This window comes from Octopus bimaculoides, chromosome 2 (genome assembly GCF_046866305.1).
Source record: "Octopus bimaculoides isolate indiv1 chromosome 2, ASM4686630v1, whole genome shotgun sequence".
NCBI classification, from domain to species: domain Eukaryota; kingdom Metazoa; phylum Mollusca; class Cephalopoda; order Octopoda; family Octopodidae; genus Octopus; species Octopus bimaculoides.
The window spans coordinates 30,759,078-30,776,762 of NC_142929.1; the positions used below are offsets into that span (position 1 = coordinate 30,759,078).

General features: G+C 35.5%; 1 protein-coding gene across 1 annotated transcript in view; it reads left to right on the forward strand.

Moving 5' to 3' along the window:
* Positions 1-17,685, forward strand: part of LOC106878420 (putative ATP-dependent RNA helicase DDX49) — a 652,269-nt gene that overhangs the window by 483,385 nt on the left and 151,199 nt on the right. The window contains exon 7 of the mRNA XM_052976052.2: positions 13,384-13,536. Within this exon, the coding sequence (XP_052832012.2) occupies positions 13,384-13,536 (153 nt within the window). The remainder of the gene's footprint in view (positions 1-13,383; positions 13,537-17,685) is intronic.

Sequence of the window (17,685 nt, forward strand, 5' to 3'; positions counted from 1 at the left end):
CAAATTTCCCTCCTGGTGGGTTAAGTGTTGTAGTATGCACAGACCGCATCGCCCTTGATAAAGTCTGTGATGGTAGTGGGGATTGGAAATTGGTCCTTTATTGATAAGAATCATTTTCATGAACCCCAATCTTCCATTTTTTGTCTTTAACATTTATTATTACTTCCAGCAAAACATTTTTACTGCAATGGTTTGATGGATTTCTCAGCATTAGCTAAGTTTTTGTATTCCTCCAAATAAATAATTTCCTCATTCCCAAATTGCTTCATGTTATACCTCAAAGAAGTTCTTTCTTTCTGTCAAAGACTCAAACTTTTTTTTTTTTTTCCTAAAAACAAATGGTACAGAAATCCATTCAAAGGTATAGACTGACCAATCCTTGTGGCTGTTTTTCTTTTTTTCTTTAAGTCTTGATTAAGTGTATGGAAATGATGTTCAGCTCCTGTAAGACGTAAAACAATGGTTCTTAACCATGGTCCATATGGCTCCTGAGGGTCCATATAAGATTTTTGGGGTTTCTTGCAACAAAATAGTCAATTGGAGATTCTTAATGGTACTTTAAGAATCCCTGAAAAAATTTTGCGTTGGGTGTATGTTTTGCAATATATAACATTTTACATAATTCAACCTACACAAGTTAACATGTGAAAACGAAAATAGGAATTTTGTAAGAAATATGTAAAATTTTTTTTATAAACATTGAATAGCTTTGGGATCCATCAGAAAACAATAGTAGTCAAAGGGGTCCATGGGTAAAAAATGAGGTGTAATTTTATTTGAAAAATGCTCTATTAATTGGCATAGCTATTATCATTCTGTTTCGTACTTATGATGATATATTAAGAACCAATTTTAATTAATATTGCAGTATCACAAAACTGAGTTCTAACTGCTAGTTAATAATACTATAATCTTAATTTTTTTTCCTGGTTCATGAAAATTGTACAAATCTGCTGTTTCACCAATTGGGAAGTCACTAACATTGGCTCAGGGCCACAAATTTTGTGAAACTGGTTGTTCATTTTATCCACCTGGGAAGGCTAAATGGCATAAGTGACATCAACAGTATTTGAACTCACAACATAAAAAAACACACCTCAATACCACATGTTTGGTTTACTGCTGTTTGCTGATTGTCAATCTCCTACCCTTTTCTTCTTCCCTTTTCTTATCCTTTTTTTTTTCTTCCTTTTCTTTTCTTGTCTTGCAACCTCGCAAGTGCTGGTGCACATAAAAGGCACTCAGTACATACTTTAAAGTGGTTGGCATTAAGAAAGGCATTGGGCTATTGAAAGGCTTTGATATTAATTGGTGCATATAGAAAATGATGGCTGAGTGTAAAAATAGCAAACAATACAAGTATGGAAGCCTGAAGAAGACCAGAGAGATGAGACTTGGAAAAGCTAACATTTGAGCTTGAAGCAATCTTGCAGCTGATTGGATTGTCAAACTGTCCAACCCATGCCAGCATGGAAAATGGATTTTAAATGATGTTGACAAATGACAATGAAGGTGGTGAACCACAACATAGTTATTCAAACTGCTATATATTGCAACCAAACTGCCCTCAAATCACACCCTGTTGCCTTAAATAATGACAGATTTCATTGAACAATGTAGTCCTTGATACCCTTCACACTTTAGCATTTAAACCAGCCATATTCAGCCAAACTTTTCTGCTTGTTTTATGTTCCTACTGGCCAGATCTAGTCCGTCACACCTACCCTACAATGTCATTCAAAAATGAACAACCACATCATTGATATCTCAAAGCCACAGGATAATGTGTGATTAATGTGTAAAAACAGGCATTACATTTGATAGAGTAATCTGAATGCTTAAGGGTTAAAAGAGACAAGATAACGATCATGGCTGGAGTGTCATTAATCATATATCTGCTCAAACAGGTCTAACCTAGTGTTAAATAGCAGCATCTACATATTAACTACTGAACTATTTGTCGTGACTTTTTTTTCCCATGCTCATCTTCATTTATGGTACTTGTGTCACTCCTCTCCATATTTTTTGTGCTGTTTTCTTTTCTCTCCTGATGAACTATATCATAGTCTATAAGATAAAGCTTGGACTTCCACAAATATTTGCTGAGACATCAGAGAATAATTTTGAAACCTAAGTTGCATTATTTCTAAAATCTACTTGTCATTCACGCAAAAAATAAATAAGTAAATAAACAAAAATATAATAAAAATGCATGAAATATCCTCATTGATGCTTTATAGAATTCTGTCTCATATTTTTTTCTATTTTTTTAATTTTATTTGATTGTTTTTGTTTTGTTGAGAATTACATTATATTAATGTTATTATCAGCCTATCACTTTATTCATTGATAATATCGATTGAAAGTTTTCACTTTAATGTGGTTCAATGTTTTATATCACTATTACCATAAGTTTTATTATTTCATTAATAATCAATAAGTTTTATTATTTCAATTTTTACCATAACTTGTTTTCTCTATACTGTGTCCACGACAGAATCATCACTGTCGTCATCGTCGTTGTTGTCATCACCATCATCATCATCATCAGTATTGTCTTTGACATCATTTTATGACCAGTCATCAATTATGACATGGGTTGGGTACATATCTTCCATGACAGTGTCTTGCCACTTGTTGTCACTCTCTCTCATCTCTTTCACAGGGTTGAGCATTCTATGATCACACCCCCCCACTTCCCCCCCCCCCATGTCATCTCTTTGGTCTTCTTTCTACAGGCTTCTATACTCACAACATTTTTCCATTTCTACATTTGACTGTCATTTTCCATATGCATGAAATATCATTGAAGCCTTTTCCTTTTCTGCTTGGCAGTCGATTTCTCTAAGCACACCTGCACTCTGTTGTTCATACACACTGGTATCATATAAGGAAGGCCACCTACCTTTAGGCATGAATGACAATAGGATTGCACCTAGAAAGTTCCTCTCCAAGGCACAAGTCCAGACAAGGTTGTTAATGGAAGACCAGCAGTCGCCCATGCATACCGGCCTCTCCTCTCCATACCACCAATGTTATCCAAAGGAAAGGCAAATGCTGATACAGCTTGGCACCAGTGATGTCGCAACTCATTTCTACAGCAGAGTGAACTGGAGCAATGTGAAATAAAATGTGTTGTTCAAGAACACAACACACAGCCCAGTCCGGGAATTGAACTCACTACCTCACGATTCTGAGCCTGATGCTCTAATCACTGAGCCATGTGCCTTCATGGTACCATATAGTTGAGCACACATAAATCATTTTTAGCAGCTTTTACACTTACTCTATTCTGTCTACTCTTATTTCACTACCATACAACATAATAGTTTTGTATTCAGAAATGTTATATAATCTTCACTTCCTTGGAGAGAAAATCCCTTTGTTACCATCAGATTTAATAATTCCCTGAACTTCTTCCACTCCCTCCTTCTGGCTACTACATTTTTGTTACAACCACTTTTCACTGCTGATTACAGAAGTTATGAACTATATACAGAAGACTCCATTTCTTGGTTAGACCTGCTGTCGGTTATTCCATCTATTATATAGGAAATCCCACTTCTTTTTCAGCTTGCATGCTCTTTGCATCCATAGTTTGTATTAGGCAGATGAGTATGGAGTTCCAACCCACTACCATTCCAGCATGGTCACCTCCCCCCCCCCCCACTCTCCGATCCTGGTGGCAATAGAATGTTGTTTCGTCTTCTAATTAACTGCATCTCATATTATTGAATCATGTGAATTCACCTCCAACTCATCATCATCATCGTTAGATACCATCTTAGTATTCAAGATGTATGCTATTCAGTCTTAGCAGATTGAATGCCATACGTCCCTATCTTAGTCTTTCTTGTCCAGTCCTTGCGCATTCACTGTATTTATTTACTGTCTGTATTTCTGGTCAGGTGACTTGCCCAAACCATTTCAACTCTTCCATGACAGATGTCCTTATCTTCCATAGCAGTCTTCTTATCCTCAATTTAATATCGAGTGTCTTCCAGTGAAGGACATTGCTAGATATTTCATCTTTCTTTCTCCAGCAGTGTCCTGCATAACATGATCTTTCTCCCATTACAAAGGCGGTAGTAGGAAGACTACCATGCACTTGTTTGCTCTGTAGAATGTTGCTGCTAAGAAGGATTAAGAACTGCTTTCTTGTGTATATACTGTCAAGTTTCTTGTTCAGTGTCCATGCTGAAGTGCCACAGAGAAAAACTTATTCAACAGCTTCTTTGAAGAAACACCTCTTCGAGTTATCAGGAAGGGAGGACTTTCATATAATTTTGAGTCTAAGACATTCCATCCTTTTGCAGTCCTTACTTGGACATCCTTTTCTGTTGAAGCAATGTTATTTCCTAAGTAGGTAAAGTCATCAACCATCTTCAAATGGTTTTGTTTTCTGTCCCTGTTATTGTCACCGGGTTTCTCTATGCTTCCATTGCAAAATATGACTGAATTGTAGTTTATTTTCTCAGAACAGCCAAAGTGGCAACTTATAAAAGTTGTTCTCATTAAACTGATCATCATGAGATTAAGATTGGTGCATGTGTTTCCATCAATTATTAAAATATTATGTGAGAGCCAGGATCATTTCCTTTATATTTAAATGTTCTTTTTAAAAAAGCTCTCCACATCAAGCCTGTTCTTTTGCCTGGATGATTTTATTGCCATATCTTGGACTAGTCCTGTCGTGTGAGCCTAAGTTTTCACTCTACCCACGAGTCAAGGGTCAAGAGAAGGTTGTTAATCAGGAAATTAACTCAGTGAATGATATGTTATGTGCAATGTAATCATTTTGGCTTAACATTTCAGTCTCACAGTGATAGTTCAGCACTCATCTCTAGAGTAGAATCAAACCATTTTCTCTTTGTATTATTAAAATGCTAAACAATTTATCACATTCATTAAACTACTGTCGTTGCTTGTTACTAATTTTTTATTTTTTATTCATGGGTAAGGCCTCTGACTTTGAATCAGAAAATTGTGAGTTCAAGTTTTGCTGTGGTTGAGCAATTTATTTTATTAGCTCATTCTTTGAGGTGGTTGGTATTAGGAAGGGCATCCAGCCATAGAAATCATGCCAAAACAGACACTGAAGTATGGTGCAGTCTTCTGCTTGGCCAAATCCTGTCAAACTGTCCAACCCATGCCAGCACGGAAGGAGGATGTTAAATGATGATGGTGATGATGATGATAATGATGATGACTTTATTCAATTTTGACGTGTTTATAGGTACCCCATAACACAGAACTGATAGCACTTGTCCTTGAAACATTGGGTGACTTATCAGCTAACATCATCTCTCTCAGCTTTTTAAACACACACTCTTGTCCAGTTATCGAACTTACCCAACACAAAGAATCAGCGATCAACTCATGCACATTGTTTTCTATAATTCATCTTAAATTTATGAGCGCTTTATAGCCTTATGGATTAAGTATTAATATCAGATATTTTATGTACTTATTTGTTTCTAAGTCTAAGCCCATGAATTGAATATATACGATATATATTTTATTATCTCTTTAAATGGGCATACAGCACTACTGTCTTATGAACTGTGTTCAAAACAGATGAGATCATTTCAAAGCTACTCCATATCCACTAGTGTAAAAACAATGTAAACAGAAACACTCTTAATTGCCTACATCCAATGTTGGTTTCTTACAGCAACATCCTGTTCTCCTTTAAACAATCTGCATATTAATCAACCTTCTGCTGGAAATATTTCTTTCTGAGAGGATTAGGAAATACGTGAATGTTTAGATTACACCTGTTTACTGAGATGACAGTTAAGACCATTGAAACATTTGAAATTGAGATTGGTTTTGGAAAACTCTGAAGTATTAGGGATTTTCCTAATCATGATTATAAGAATGTTAATGATAATATATATTGATAATAATGTTTAACCCTTTAACATTCAAATTACTTTCTTAAATGTAATGCTCATTTATTCATATTGTTTTAAATTAATCGTGCATTGTCTCATAGCTTCAAGATCTCAACGATCTGGTTGTTTATTTTTAGAATGACATTGTAGGATAGATGTAAAAAGTCAGAGCTAGCTGATTTGAACATAAAACAAATAAAATATTTAGGTTGGATGTGGCCTGTGTAAATGTTAAAGGGTTAATAACAAGAACGTTAATGATCATATTAACTTGCACGTGGTTGAAGGTTAACTTTGAATGCTTGTTGGCTATTTCTTGTGTTAGATCCTTTGATTATTTGAGTAAAATTATTACCCTTAGATAACTTCTGTTCATAATATTGAATCATAAAGGTTAGCATTTTTGTATTATTTTCATATACTTGGTTAATGTAAGGATAGGATGATGGGAATAACTGGATAAAATTATTGACTGAAAAATGCTTTTTTGTCTTATTACTGGAAATCCCTCTCAAAAGATAGCAATAAAACAAGCCTCAAGCAAATGGTTGGTATGTTGATAGTTACAAAAGAAAATATTATTCATTCAACCATTCATCGACACTTGTGTGCTATCGGAAAAGTCAGCAACTTGGGTCAATGGGTTCCTCACAAACTTTCCAAGTCTAATCACATGCAGAGAGTGAATGTGTGCTCTTCTTTGCTGTCATATCTCACGAATGAACCTTTTTTGGGGGCCGAATAGTGACTGGGGGCCAAATAAGTTCTCTATCAAAATGTCAAGCACCGAAGACAGTTAGGGAAAGGAGAAACACTGGTACCCCAAGCTAAAGAAGGTCTTCACCCACATAAGGTGTTGTTATCTGTTTGATGAGATATGAAAGGTTTACTCCACTTTGAACTTTTAAACCCAAACCAAAACATAAAGGAGAACTACTGCAAGCAGCTTGAGCAAGCACTAGAAGGAAAACGACCATCCTTGGTTTCAAGACAAAAGGTGTTCTTCCATCAGTATAATGCTCGACCACATACAGCAAGGATGACATTCCAAAGGCTGGAGCATTCTAAATGGGGAACAGTGTCCCACCCACCATATTTGCCAGACATTGCTCTGTGTGATTATCATTTATTCCGCAGTCTTCAAAATCATTTGGATGGAAAAAATATGAATTCTGTAGACGCGGTCAGAACAGTAATGGAGGAGTATGTTCTTCTCACAGTGAAGCCTACTTAATTCTACATGTAATGTATATGAACATACTTGCTTATACACACCAGAAGCTAGTCAAGACTAGGCTGAGCAATATAATTTTGTTAGCTTCTTATCAAAACTAAAGTTAAGTGACTTCACTTGAGAATGAGTGCAACTCATTGAAATGTCTGGAATATTAAGATGACAATGAATTAAAATTTTTATTGGAATACTACTTTGTATCAATCCAAATTGATGGTGAATATAAATGTGTGTGTGTGTGTTTGTGTGTGAAGAAAGCTGGCATTTTTATAAAAATCTATTATGGTAAACAGAAAGCAATAAAATATTATTAGGTATTATTTTTAAACATCTGTTTTATAAGCACAGGCATGGCTGTGTGGTAAGAAATTTGCTTCCCAACCACATGGTTCTAGGTTCAGTCCCACTGCATTGCACATTGGGCAAAAGTCTTCTACTCTAGCATTGGGCTGACCGAAACCTTGTGAGTAGATTTAGTTGATAGAAACTGAAAGAAACCTGTCGTACATATATATATATATATATATATATATATATATATATATATAAATATATATATGTGTGTGTGTGTGTGTATATATATATACCTGTTTTTGTGTAAGTGTTTGTCCCCCACCACTGCTTTACAGTTGGTGTGTCTACATACCCATAACTTAGTGGTTCAGCCAAAAGAAACTAATAGAATAAGTACCAGGCTTTAAAAAATGTAAGTTCTGGAGTTGATTCTTTTAACTAAAATTGTTCAAGGCAGTGCTCCAGCATGACCATAGTCTAATGACTGAAACAAGTAAAAGATAAAGACATAGACACACCCTTGGATGCATCCATCCATTTATCCATCTTTATATAAGAACAACTGAAGGACAGAAGGATTCCAAAATTGAGTGAGTTATTTCTATTAATTCTATTAATTTCTTCTGAGCTTCATTAAAATGAAACCTCAGTATTCCTTTCCCCTGAATGTTGAACTTGTGAAAAACAATATTGGTTTCAAATTTTGGCACAAGGCCAGCAATTTCGGTGGAGCAGGTTAGTCGGTTGTATCAACCCCAGCGCTCAACTGTTACTGATTTTATCAACCCTGAAAGGATGAAAGGTAAAGTTGACCTCAGTGGTATTTGAACCTGGCATGTAAAGACAGATGAAATACAACCAAGCATTTTGCCCGGCGTACTAATAATTCTGCTAGCTCACTGCCTTTGCAGTAACTGATATTACTAGCATTCTTATTACATCTCTGTTCTTCTGATGTGCTGTTTACTGGGATTGCTAATATTTTGCACTTGTAGCCCAGGACATAGAAATTATAGTTCCTCCTATGCATTATGGCTTGGGTGAGGCTGTTGAATGTATTTTGTGCATTTATTTAATACCTAATTAATTTTGCTGCTGGTTGCAGTGAGATACTCATCAAACGTTGCATATTTATTGAAGCAAGAATTTATACATTAGGTGACCTTTCGCTTATATCCGTTCTCATTAGTTCCCATTAGTTCTTGGGTTCCACAAGTTCATGTGAGATCTCACTAGTTCTCATTAGTTCTTGCATTGAAGTCGGTGGTTTTTACTATTTTATTGTTAGTCACTTTGCTATTTCTCTTTAGTCCACATTAGTTCAATTAATGCTTATATTCACTGTCCCATTGTCCTGTAGGATAATGAGATGATCAATATAAGATTTAAGTGTAGTAGCTCAGGTAATGGATGAGAGTTCAATCCCTAAGTCAGTCAGATATTATATTCTTTGGTTCGAATGGAATGACTGTCTATTATTATTTTTTTTTTTTTCCACTTGTTTTACTCCTTGGATTGTGGCCTTGATGGAGCACTGTCTCAATGAGTTTTAGTCAAACAAATCAACCCCAGTACTTGTTTTTATCTATTTACTTTTTTATTCTGATACTCATCCTATAAGTCTCTTTTGCTGAACTGGTAAATTGTAGGGATGAAAACAAAGCAGCACTGGTTGTTAAGACATTGAGGACCAACGCAGAAACACACACACTGACACCCGTGTGTGTGTGTGTATAGCTATCTATCTATCTATCTATCTATCTATATATATATATATATATATATATATATATATATATATATATATATATATATATGGGAGAATGTACGAAAAAACAACAGACGAGGACAGGTGGTGTAAATAACAAAAGGATGTATTAGTATGACGCTCGGGAATACAGAAAGTCTTTAACGTTTCGAGCTACGCTCTTCAACAGAAAGAATACGGAGACAAGGAGAAAAACACGGAGAAAAAAAAATTGAATAGTGTTCGGTCAACGGTCAATCGTATGTATATATATATATATTTCAGTTTTTGTCTACCGAAGACACTTGTCCAAGGTGCCACACAGTGAGACTGAATTTAAAACCATGTAGTTGTGTAGCAGACTCCTTACTACACAGCCATGAATGCAACTATGCAATATTACAAGCAGCAGAATAACTAATAGGAGATTAAACTTTGAATTGACAACTAAATATGGACTAACTATCTCTTCTATTTCATTATGGGCTCTATTTGAAGTTTTGAGAACATTACCAAATATAACAGACTCTGTGAAAAAAGCCAGAGGGTACAATTACTGTATCTCAGTGACTTTAGCAATTGAGATGAGGGCGCTGTAGTCCAAATAATGACAATTCTTCATCTCAGAAATTCTAATCGAATTTAGTGAGTTTTTGTTAGTTATCACTTTTTCATGTTAAGATCTCACTTGTTATTGATAGTTCTTTGAAAAAAAACAAATGTAGCTCATCTCAGTTTGATGGGTTAGAACAAACAGACATATATCCTCCGGCTGGAAACATGACAGAATCGCTGTATTCTTCCAGACATAATATTCTACCGCACATTACATCATTTACTGACAATATCACTACAGCTTTTTCTTGTATCAGATCTGAGACAGTTATACATAACCTAAATGTACCCAGCAGCTAATGAGGAATCTTCTATGTGGTTGTCTGACCTGATACAAATAGCAGTCAAATCTTCCTCAAATTACATTGATCCATCTTAGTCCTCACTAATGCATCATCATCATCATCATCATCATCTAGCGTCCACTCTCCATGCTGGCATGGGTTAGATGGTTTGACTGGAGCTGATGAGTCAGAGAGCTACACCAGGTTCCAGTCTGATTTGGCATGGTTTCTACAGCTGGATGCCCTTCCTAATGCCAACAACTCCAGGAGTATAATGGGTGTTTTTACATGCCACAGGCATGGGTGCCCTTTACATGACACCAACAACAACCACAGCTACGATTCTCAGGTAGGTGCTATTTACATGGCACCAGCAGCGACCGCAACTGTGATTCAATGCATGAAAATAAAAAGGAACGCAATGGTCACGACTAGAATGCCTTTGATCATTTTGATTGCTCACATGGATTTGACCTAGGGCTAAACAACAACAGCCCCTGCATCTTTCTATCCATAAATGTAATGTTATTAGATCAACAGATTCCAAGCAAATTGTAAATGCACAATCTTTGACAATCTTTTATGATTATTATACAGGTGAGACTTTGTCACACAAGTTGGGCTTTTGTCTTTAGAAGTGAAAATTATTTCAGCCTTGAATGGTCATTAACTTTATACAGAATAAAAATATACTCTGCCTGATATTGCTCTTCAAACTTTGGGATAATAGACCTCCTGTGCACAATAATAATTCTGGATTATATCTGGCACTCTGGCAGTTACGATGAAAAGGGTTCCCGTTGATCTGGTCAACGGAATGTGCAGGTGGCTGAGTACTCCATAGACTCACATTGCCTTAACATAGTCCTCAAGGAGATTCAGTATGACAGAGAATGTGACAAGGGTGGCCCTTTGAAATACAGGTACAGCTGTATTTTGCCAGCTACATGAACTGGAACAATGTGAAATAAAGTGTCTTGCTCAAGGATGCATATGCCCCTAGGAATTGAACTCATGACCTTATGATTGTGAGCCAAATATCCTAACCACTAAGCCACGTGTAATTCTGGTAACATATATATATATGTTACTAAATGCACCATTGGAGCTAATGAGAAAGATCTGTGTGCTGTCTCTCAATCTGCTAGAAATAGTAACTAAATCTTCCTGAACTCACATCTTACCATCTGAAATAGAGAAGAGTAAAGGAGAAAATGCTGTCCCTAATAAACATGCTAACTGACCTTTTAAAGGCTTGAACAACTTTAATCATAGGTTTGTTTGATCAGAGCTGGTCTGGACCTAAACCATAACCAATAACCCTTGTCCAATGCAAGAAGAAGCCCACTTGCTTCACTCACCAACACATCGCACTCTTTTGTTCATTACTAGCATTTTACCTATCTCTGTATTATATACACTTATCCCATTTGTCTTTGCCCTTCTAACAAAAGTCTTGTTGGTTTGTACTCTTCTCCTTCCTAGAACTAGTCAATGCTTATATTTCCCTTCCAAGTAATAACTGCCCATTAAGAATTTAATTGAACTTTAACTGCATCACTCTCACCGAATTACTGCCATCACTACAAAAGTAATGTCTTCAGTATTGAAAGTATCACACAACAGCTGTTACTAACTTTCTTGTTTTCCACCATAACTCTAAATAGATATTGCTGTTACAGCTGACTATGCTCAACTTTATTGATACAACAGATCTGTTAAGTTTATTTAACAACCATATGTATCTACCATGTGCCTTATGCATGTTCTATTTAATCTGCCCTTTCCAGAAACAGGAAAATCATTTTTCTACAGCAATGCTAACAGTTCTTTGATTTTTCCCCCACAACTTTATTATGCCACCTAAGTAGCAGAACATGTCTTCTACATCCCAGTCAACATTTTAGCAATCGATCATCTTTATCTCACATCAGCTCTTGCAGCAAAATATTCCTCTGTATCTCATTTACTGGAGTGGTTTGTTGTCAACCTGCCAGCATCTAACTGTAAAATTTATCTATTCGTTTCTTTCACAGAGTTCACAAATTTGCATTTTTGTATTTTGTTAAAAAAAGGTCACTTCCCTAAATGATGCTGGACATTTGGTCTACGTGCTACTTACTAATATTTTTGTATTTGCTATTTAGAACGATGTGTGGTTCTAACAACAACTAATGTTTGTCTCCTGATTAGTTATGTCAGGGTTTATAGTGGAAAGAGGAGGTGTGATGGTAGAGCCCTTCCAGACAGATTTAGTTAGTTTTATGAACAACACTGAAAGATCACAAGAACATTTACAAACTTTATTCAGTAGAATCAAGAATTAATTCAAATTCAGAAAGAGTTTGTGTTGGTTATAGTGTTTTAAGACTGAAGTATTAAAGTATTGGGTGATGAAGAACTTAAACACAACAATCAACTACTTGTTAGAGGTAGCTATTAATTGAGTCCAGTGTGTTCAGTGTTAGCTTGATTGATTATATTTCTAATTACTATGAACAAAGAAAATGCTGGTGACTTTTGGAGTGACTTTGCAGTTTGATAGTGATTGATAAACACAAGTGAATCAGGCGAGCAACTGTGCCAAAATGGTTTGAAATCTGCAAAAGATATATTGATCATATTTTCCAGTTTTGGGGCCAAGAAACGTTTTGTACTGCATTGCTTGGTTCACCATTCCAAATATTTTCTTTTGACTTAAGTTTTCATCATCCATTCATTTCTGTCTATTTAATATCAATTCAAACACCACTCAATTGGATATGGCTGTATAATAAATAAAGTTCACTTTGTAATCATGTGGTTGAAGTCTAGATTCACTTCCACTAAGCAGTACCTAAGCAAGCGTCTTCTCTATAGCCAAGATTTGACTACTGTTTTTAAGAGTGAAATTTGTGTGACAGAAATGGTTTGAAGGTTCATCATGATTGTATGGGCATTATATCTTTCAATGCTCATCAATAAAAGACGTAAAGAATATCAAGAAAACTGAAAAACTGGTGCTCTTTAAGCAAAGTCCTTTGTGATATTTGTTCAACACTGAGTTTCAAATACTTCCTTGTTACTCTTAATGTCAAAAATGTGCAGGAAACTAGTAGTTGATCCACTGGAGAATTATCATCATTAGCCTATAGGAAATGCATAACCATTAACTCTATTTTCCACAATTTGATTTATGGAAAAACAAAACAAACAAGAATTGGAATTGCTTTAATTGACTACACTCTGCCCCATTGTCACCCCACTTTAAATTGTGTGGCTCTATGCCAAAGTTAGGAATCGTTATTTATTCATTACCTTTCTCTCTTACAGATATTGTCAAATAATCGGAATGATTTTTAATGAGATAGGCATTGACTGCGTGGTGCTTCATTCAATGATGTCTCAGAGAAATAGATTGGCTGCCCTGGCCAAGTTCAAATCTAGTCAAGTGCGTATCATCATAGCAACAGACGTTGCCAGCAGGTGAGTGCTCCGAGAGAATAATTCTACCTTTCTTTCATACACAACAGGAGACAAACAAAATATGTTGTCTCCATTACACGGTAGATGATAATTTCAATTACTTGTGAGTATGAATTCATCTCTGCCCCCCCCCACACACACACACGTTCTCTCCACCCCCACCCCACCCCCATTTTCTTCTTTATTATTTGTCCAGTCTGTTTTACTTTCATTTATCATGATAAATATTCCTGTGTTATTACTTCCTTCAGCTGCTGATCTTCATCTGTCAAGGTTAAACTTCATCTCTAAGGCATTTCACTGAAGAATTAAGCATAGACGTTTGCTCAGTGTTGAGAGATAAACTATTGTTCATTTTTGCAAGATGTGTATCATGATGGACATGTCTTAGTTTTATTTCACAGTATTTACGCAAGCAATTGGCAAGTGAGTATACCATGGAGGATTTTGATATTGCATTCAAGGATAATAGCATTAGAGCTGTATTGCATACAGCAGCAACACCGAAGCCAGTTGCCAGTGTTAAGAAATAAATATTTTTAATTTTGAAAGCAATATCTATCAGCATCAGGTGGGACTAGAAGATAATTATGTGGCTCCGTTTGTAGCAGTAATTAAGAAATAAGGTATGGGAGGTGTTTATTTCATCACTTAAGGTACATGGGGTCCTCCAACATTGTTATATAGTTTATAAATACATACTGTTGCAGATAGTATTATTTGAATTCTATTAACGAATCACTCATAATTTATACAAGTCAGGCAGTGGAATAGGTTTTATACTGAGAGAAAGATAAGAGCTGTAACAGTTTGGGCATGGGCAGAGCCTTGGTTCGTGAAAAATAACAACTTAAAAACAAATAACTGATTCTGAAGGATATATAATCTCAGATTAGAGAGAGATGTAAAGGTATGGAAAGAGGAAAACCTAAGAGAGTGAAACTGGTGATAGGGATCAGGGAGTGGAGAAAATAGAGGAATTTTAGTGAGAGAAGCAGATTAGAATGACAGGGAAATGGTATACAGGTATACAAACAGAAAGGCGGTGAGCTGGCAGAAACCTTAGCACGCCGGGCAAAATGCTTAGTGGTATTTCGTCTGCCGTTATGTTCTGAGTTCAAATTCCGCCGAGGTCGACTTTGTCTTTCATCCTTTCGGGGTCGATAAATTAAGTACCAGTTACGCACTGGGATCGATATAATCGACTTAATCCCTTTGTCTGTCCTTGTTTATCCCCTCTGTGTGTAGCCCCTTATGGGCAATAAAGAAATAAGATATACAAACAGAAGTACACAAATGCGTACATACCAGGAAGTTTGGGCTAAATTTAACATTTTGCATAAAAAGCAAAGAAGGCACAATATTCCATTAATAAAAAAAATGCCAGCACAAGTATATATACAAAAACATGTATGTGCATGCACACACAACTGTGTAAACCCTGACTGATTGGCATAGTCCACCAGAGACACACACACACTCCATTTACTGGTCAACAGCTATGTTGTGTTCAACTTTTCAAGCTCCTCACTAACAGTTATGCTCAGTCCCTCATTCCCATATGTTTTGACTTCTAGATCTCTCCTCCTGCTCATGTGTTTCTTGCAACTGTTGACTTGCAGTGGTTTAAGCGAAGCATTTATAGCATCAATCTCACCAGAAGGTTGCCCAGCCCATAGACCCCACCTCATTGTCTTCAGCCAGAGAGTGTAAAAAAAATAGAAAACTACAAACATTGATATGAAGTATGGTGATGAGAGAGAGGTGTACAGTATGACAGAGAGACAGAGGTCAGTGGCACAAAGAAGTGGATACAGTGAGTGACAAAAAAAAAGAGAAAGGTGGGCGACATTGTTGGCAGATATGAGAGAGTGTTCAGTTGAAAATAAAGTGGTTTGAGATGTTATTGAGAATGCTGGTTAAGTAATGAGAAGTTGGCCCAAGGAAAGAGATAATTAGTAATACAGAAGAGGACACGAAATATATGCAATTCTCATTAACATCATCATCAGCATTTAATGTATGTTATCCTTGCTGGCATGTGTTGGACGGCTTGACAAGAACTGACAAGGTCAGGCATTGCAGCAGATAGTCAGTTTTGGCTTGGTTTCTACTGCTGCATGTTCTTCCTAATGCCTACCACTTTACAAAGTGTACTGTGTGCTTTTTATGTGGCACCATCACCAGTGTTATTCATGTGGTGCCATCACCAGTGCTTTTTATGTGACACCTTGATTTTAGGATCTCAGTTCTGTTGTGGTGAGTAGGGTCTTCTTGAGTACATCAATGCACCACATATTTCTGCTCTATTATAACTATAACAGCTGGAGAAATGGTGTTGTAGGCAGAGGGATGAAGGAGTGTTAAGGAGATGCATTGTGGAAAGTCTTGACAGTTATATGTTGATTATGAATAATATTGTCTCTTAATTTTTGCATTTGTTTATTATTGGCAACCAAACAATACAAATCAACACTTTATTGTACAGCTAACATCATTTATTTGGTGTAGCCATCAACATGGCTGTCTATGTTATTGATTACTGATATATATACTTGCTAATGAATAACCATTATATCACTTAGCAAATTTCTACGAAAATGTTCATTATTCTTAGCATTTGATTTCAAAACTCTTGCCTTTCTTTGTTTTCCTATTAATTCCTTTTGTATGGTTCGTCATTTATAACATTATGTCATTTTCAGATAATAAACCTAAAATATATGTATACACACACATACACACAACATTGCAGAACTATGATGAACTGTTAGAGGGCCAATTCTTCAACTTAGTTTCTAGTCCTAGTTAAAAGCAATTCTCCCTCATACTCCTTTTTCAAATCTGACATTTGACCTCCTTTCTAAGGAACTTTATATATATATATATATATATATATATATATATATATATATATATATATATATATATATACACATATATATATACATATACATAAATGTGTGTGTGTGTGTGTTTGAACGTCATCATCATTTAACATCTGTTTTCCATGCTGGCATGGGTTGGACAGTTTGACTGAGGTCTGGAAAGCCAGTGGCTGCATCAGGCTCCAATCTCATCGGGCAATGTTTCTACAGCTGGCCGTCCTTCCTAATGCCAACCATTTCAAGAGTGTAGTTAAAAATAATGTTCCCTTTTTTTAACTACATCAGTCCCACTGCGTGGCATCTTGGGCAAGTGCCTTCTACTATAGCCTCGGGCCGACCAATGCCTTGTGAGTGGATTTGGTAGACGGAAACTGAAAGAAGCCCGTCGTATATGTGTATATATATGTATATGTGTATGTGTGTGTGTGTGTTTGTATGTCTGTGTTTGTCCCCCCAACATCGCTTGACAACCGATGCTGGTGTGTTTATGTCCCCGTAACTTAGTGGTTCGGCAAAAGAGACCGATAGAATAAGTACTAGGCTTCCAAAGAATAAGTCCTGGGGTCGATTTCTTCGACTAAAGGCGGTGCTCCAGCATGGCCGCAGTCAAAAGACTGAAACAAGTAAAAGTGTAAAAGTGATATATATATATACATATACATATATATATATATATACTCTTTACTCTCTCACTTGTTCCAGTCATTTGATTGTGGCCATGCTGGAGCACCACCTTTAGTCAAGCAAATCGACCCCAGGACTTATTCTTTGGAAGTCTAGTACTCACTCTATCGGCTACTTTTGCCAAACTGCCAAGTTATGGGGACCTAAACACACCAGCATCAGTTGTCAAACGATGGTTGGGGGCGGGGGACAAACATAGACACATACACACAAGCATATATATATATATATATATATATATATATATTTATATATATATATATATATATATATATATATATAAATATATATATATATATATATATATATATATATATATATATATATATTATATATATAATATTATATATATATATATATATATTATATATATATATATATATATATATATATATATTATATATATATATATATATATAAATATATATATATATATATATAAATATATATATATATATATATATAATATATATATATATATATATATATAATATATATATATATATTATATATATATATATATATATATATATATATATATATATATATATATTATATATATATATATAATATATAT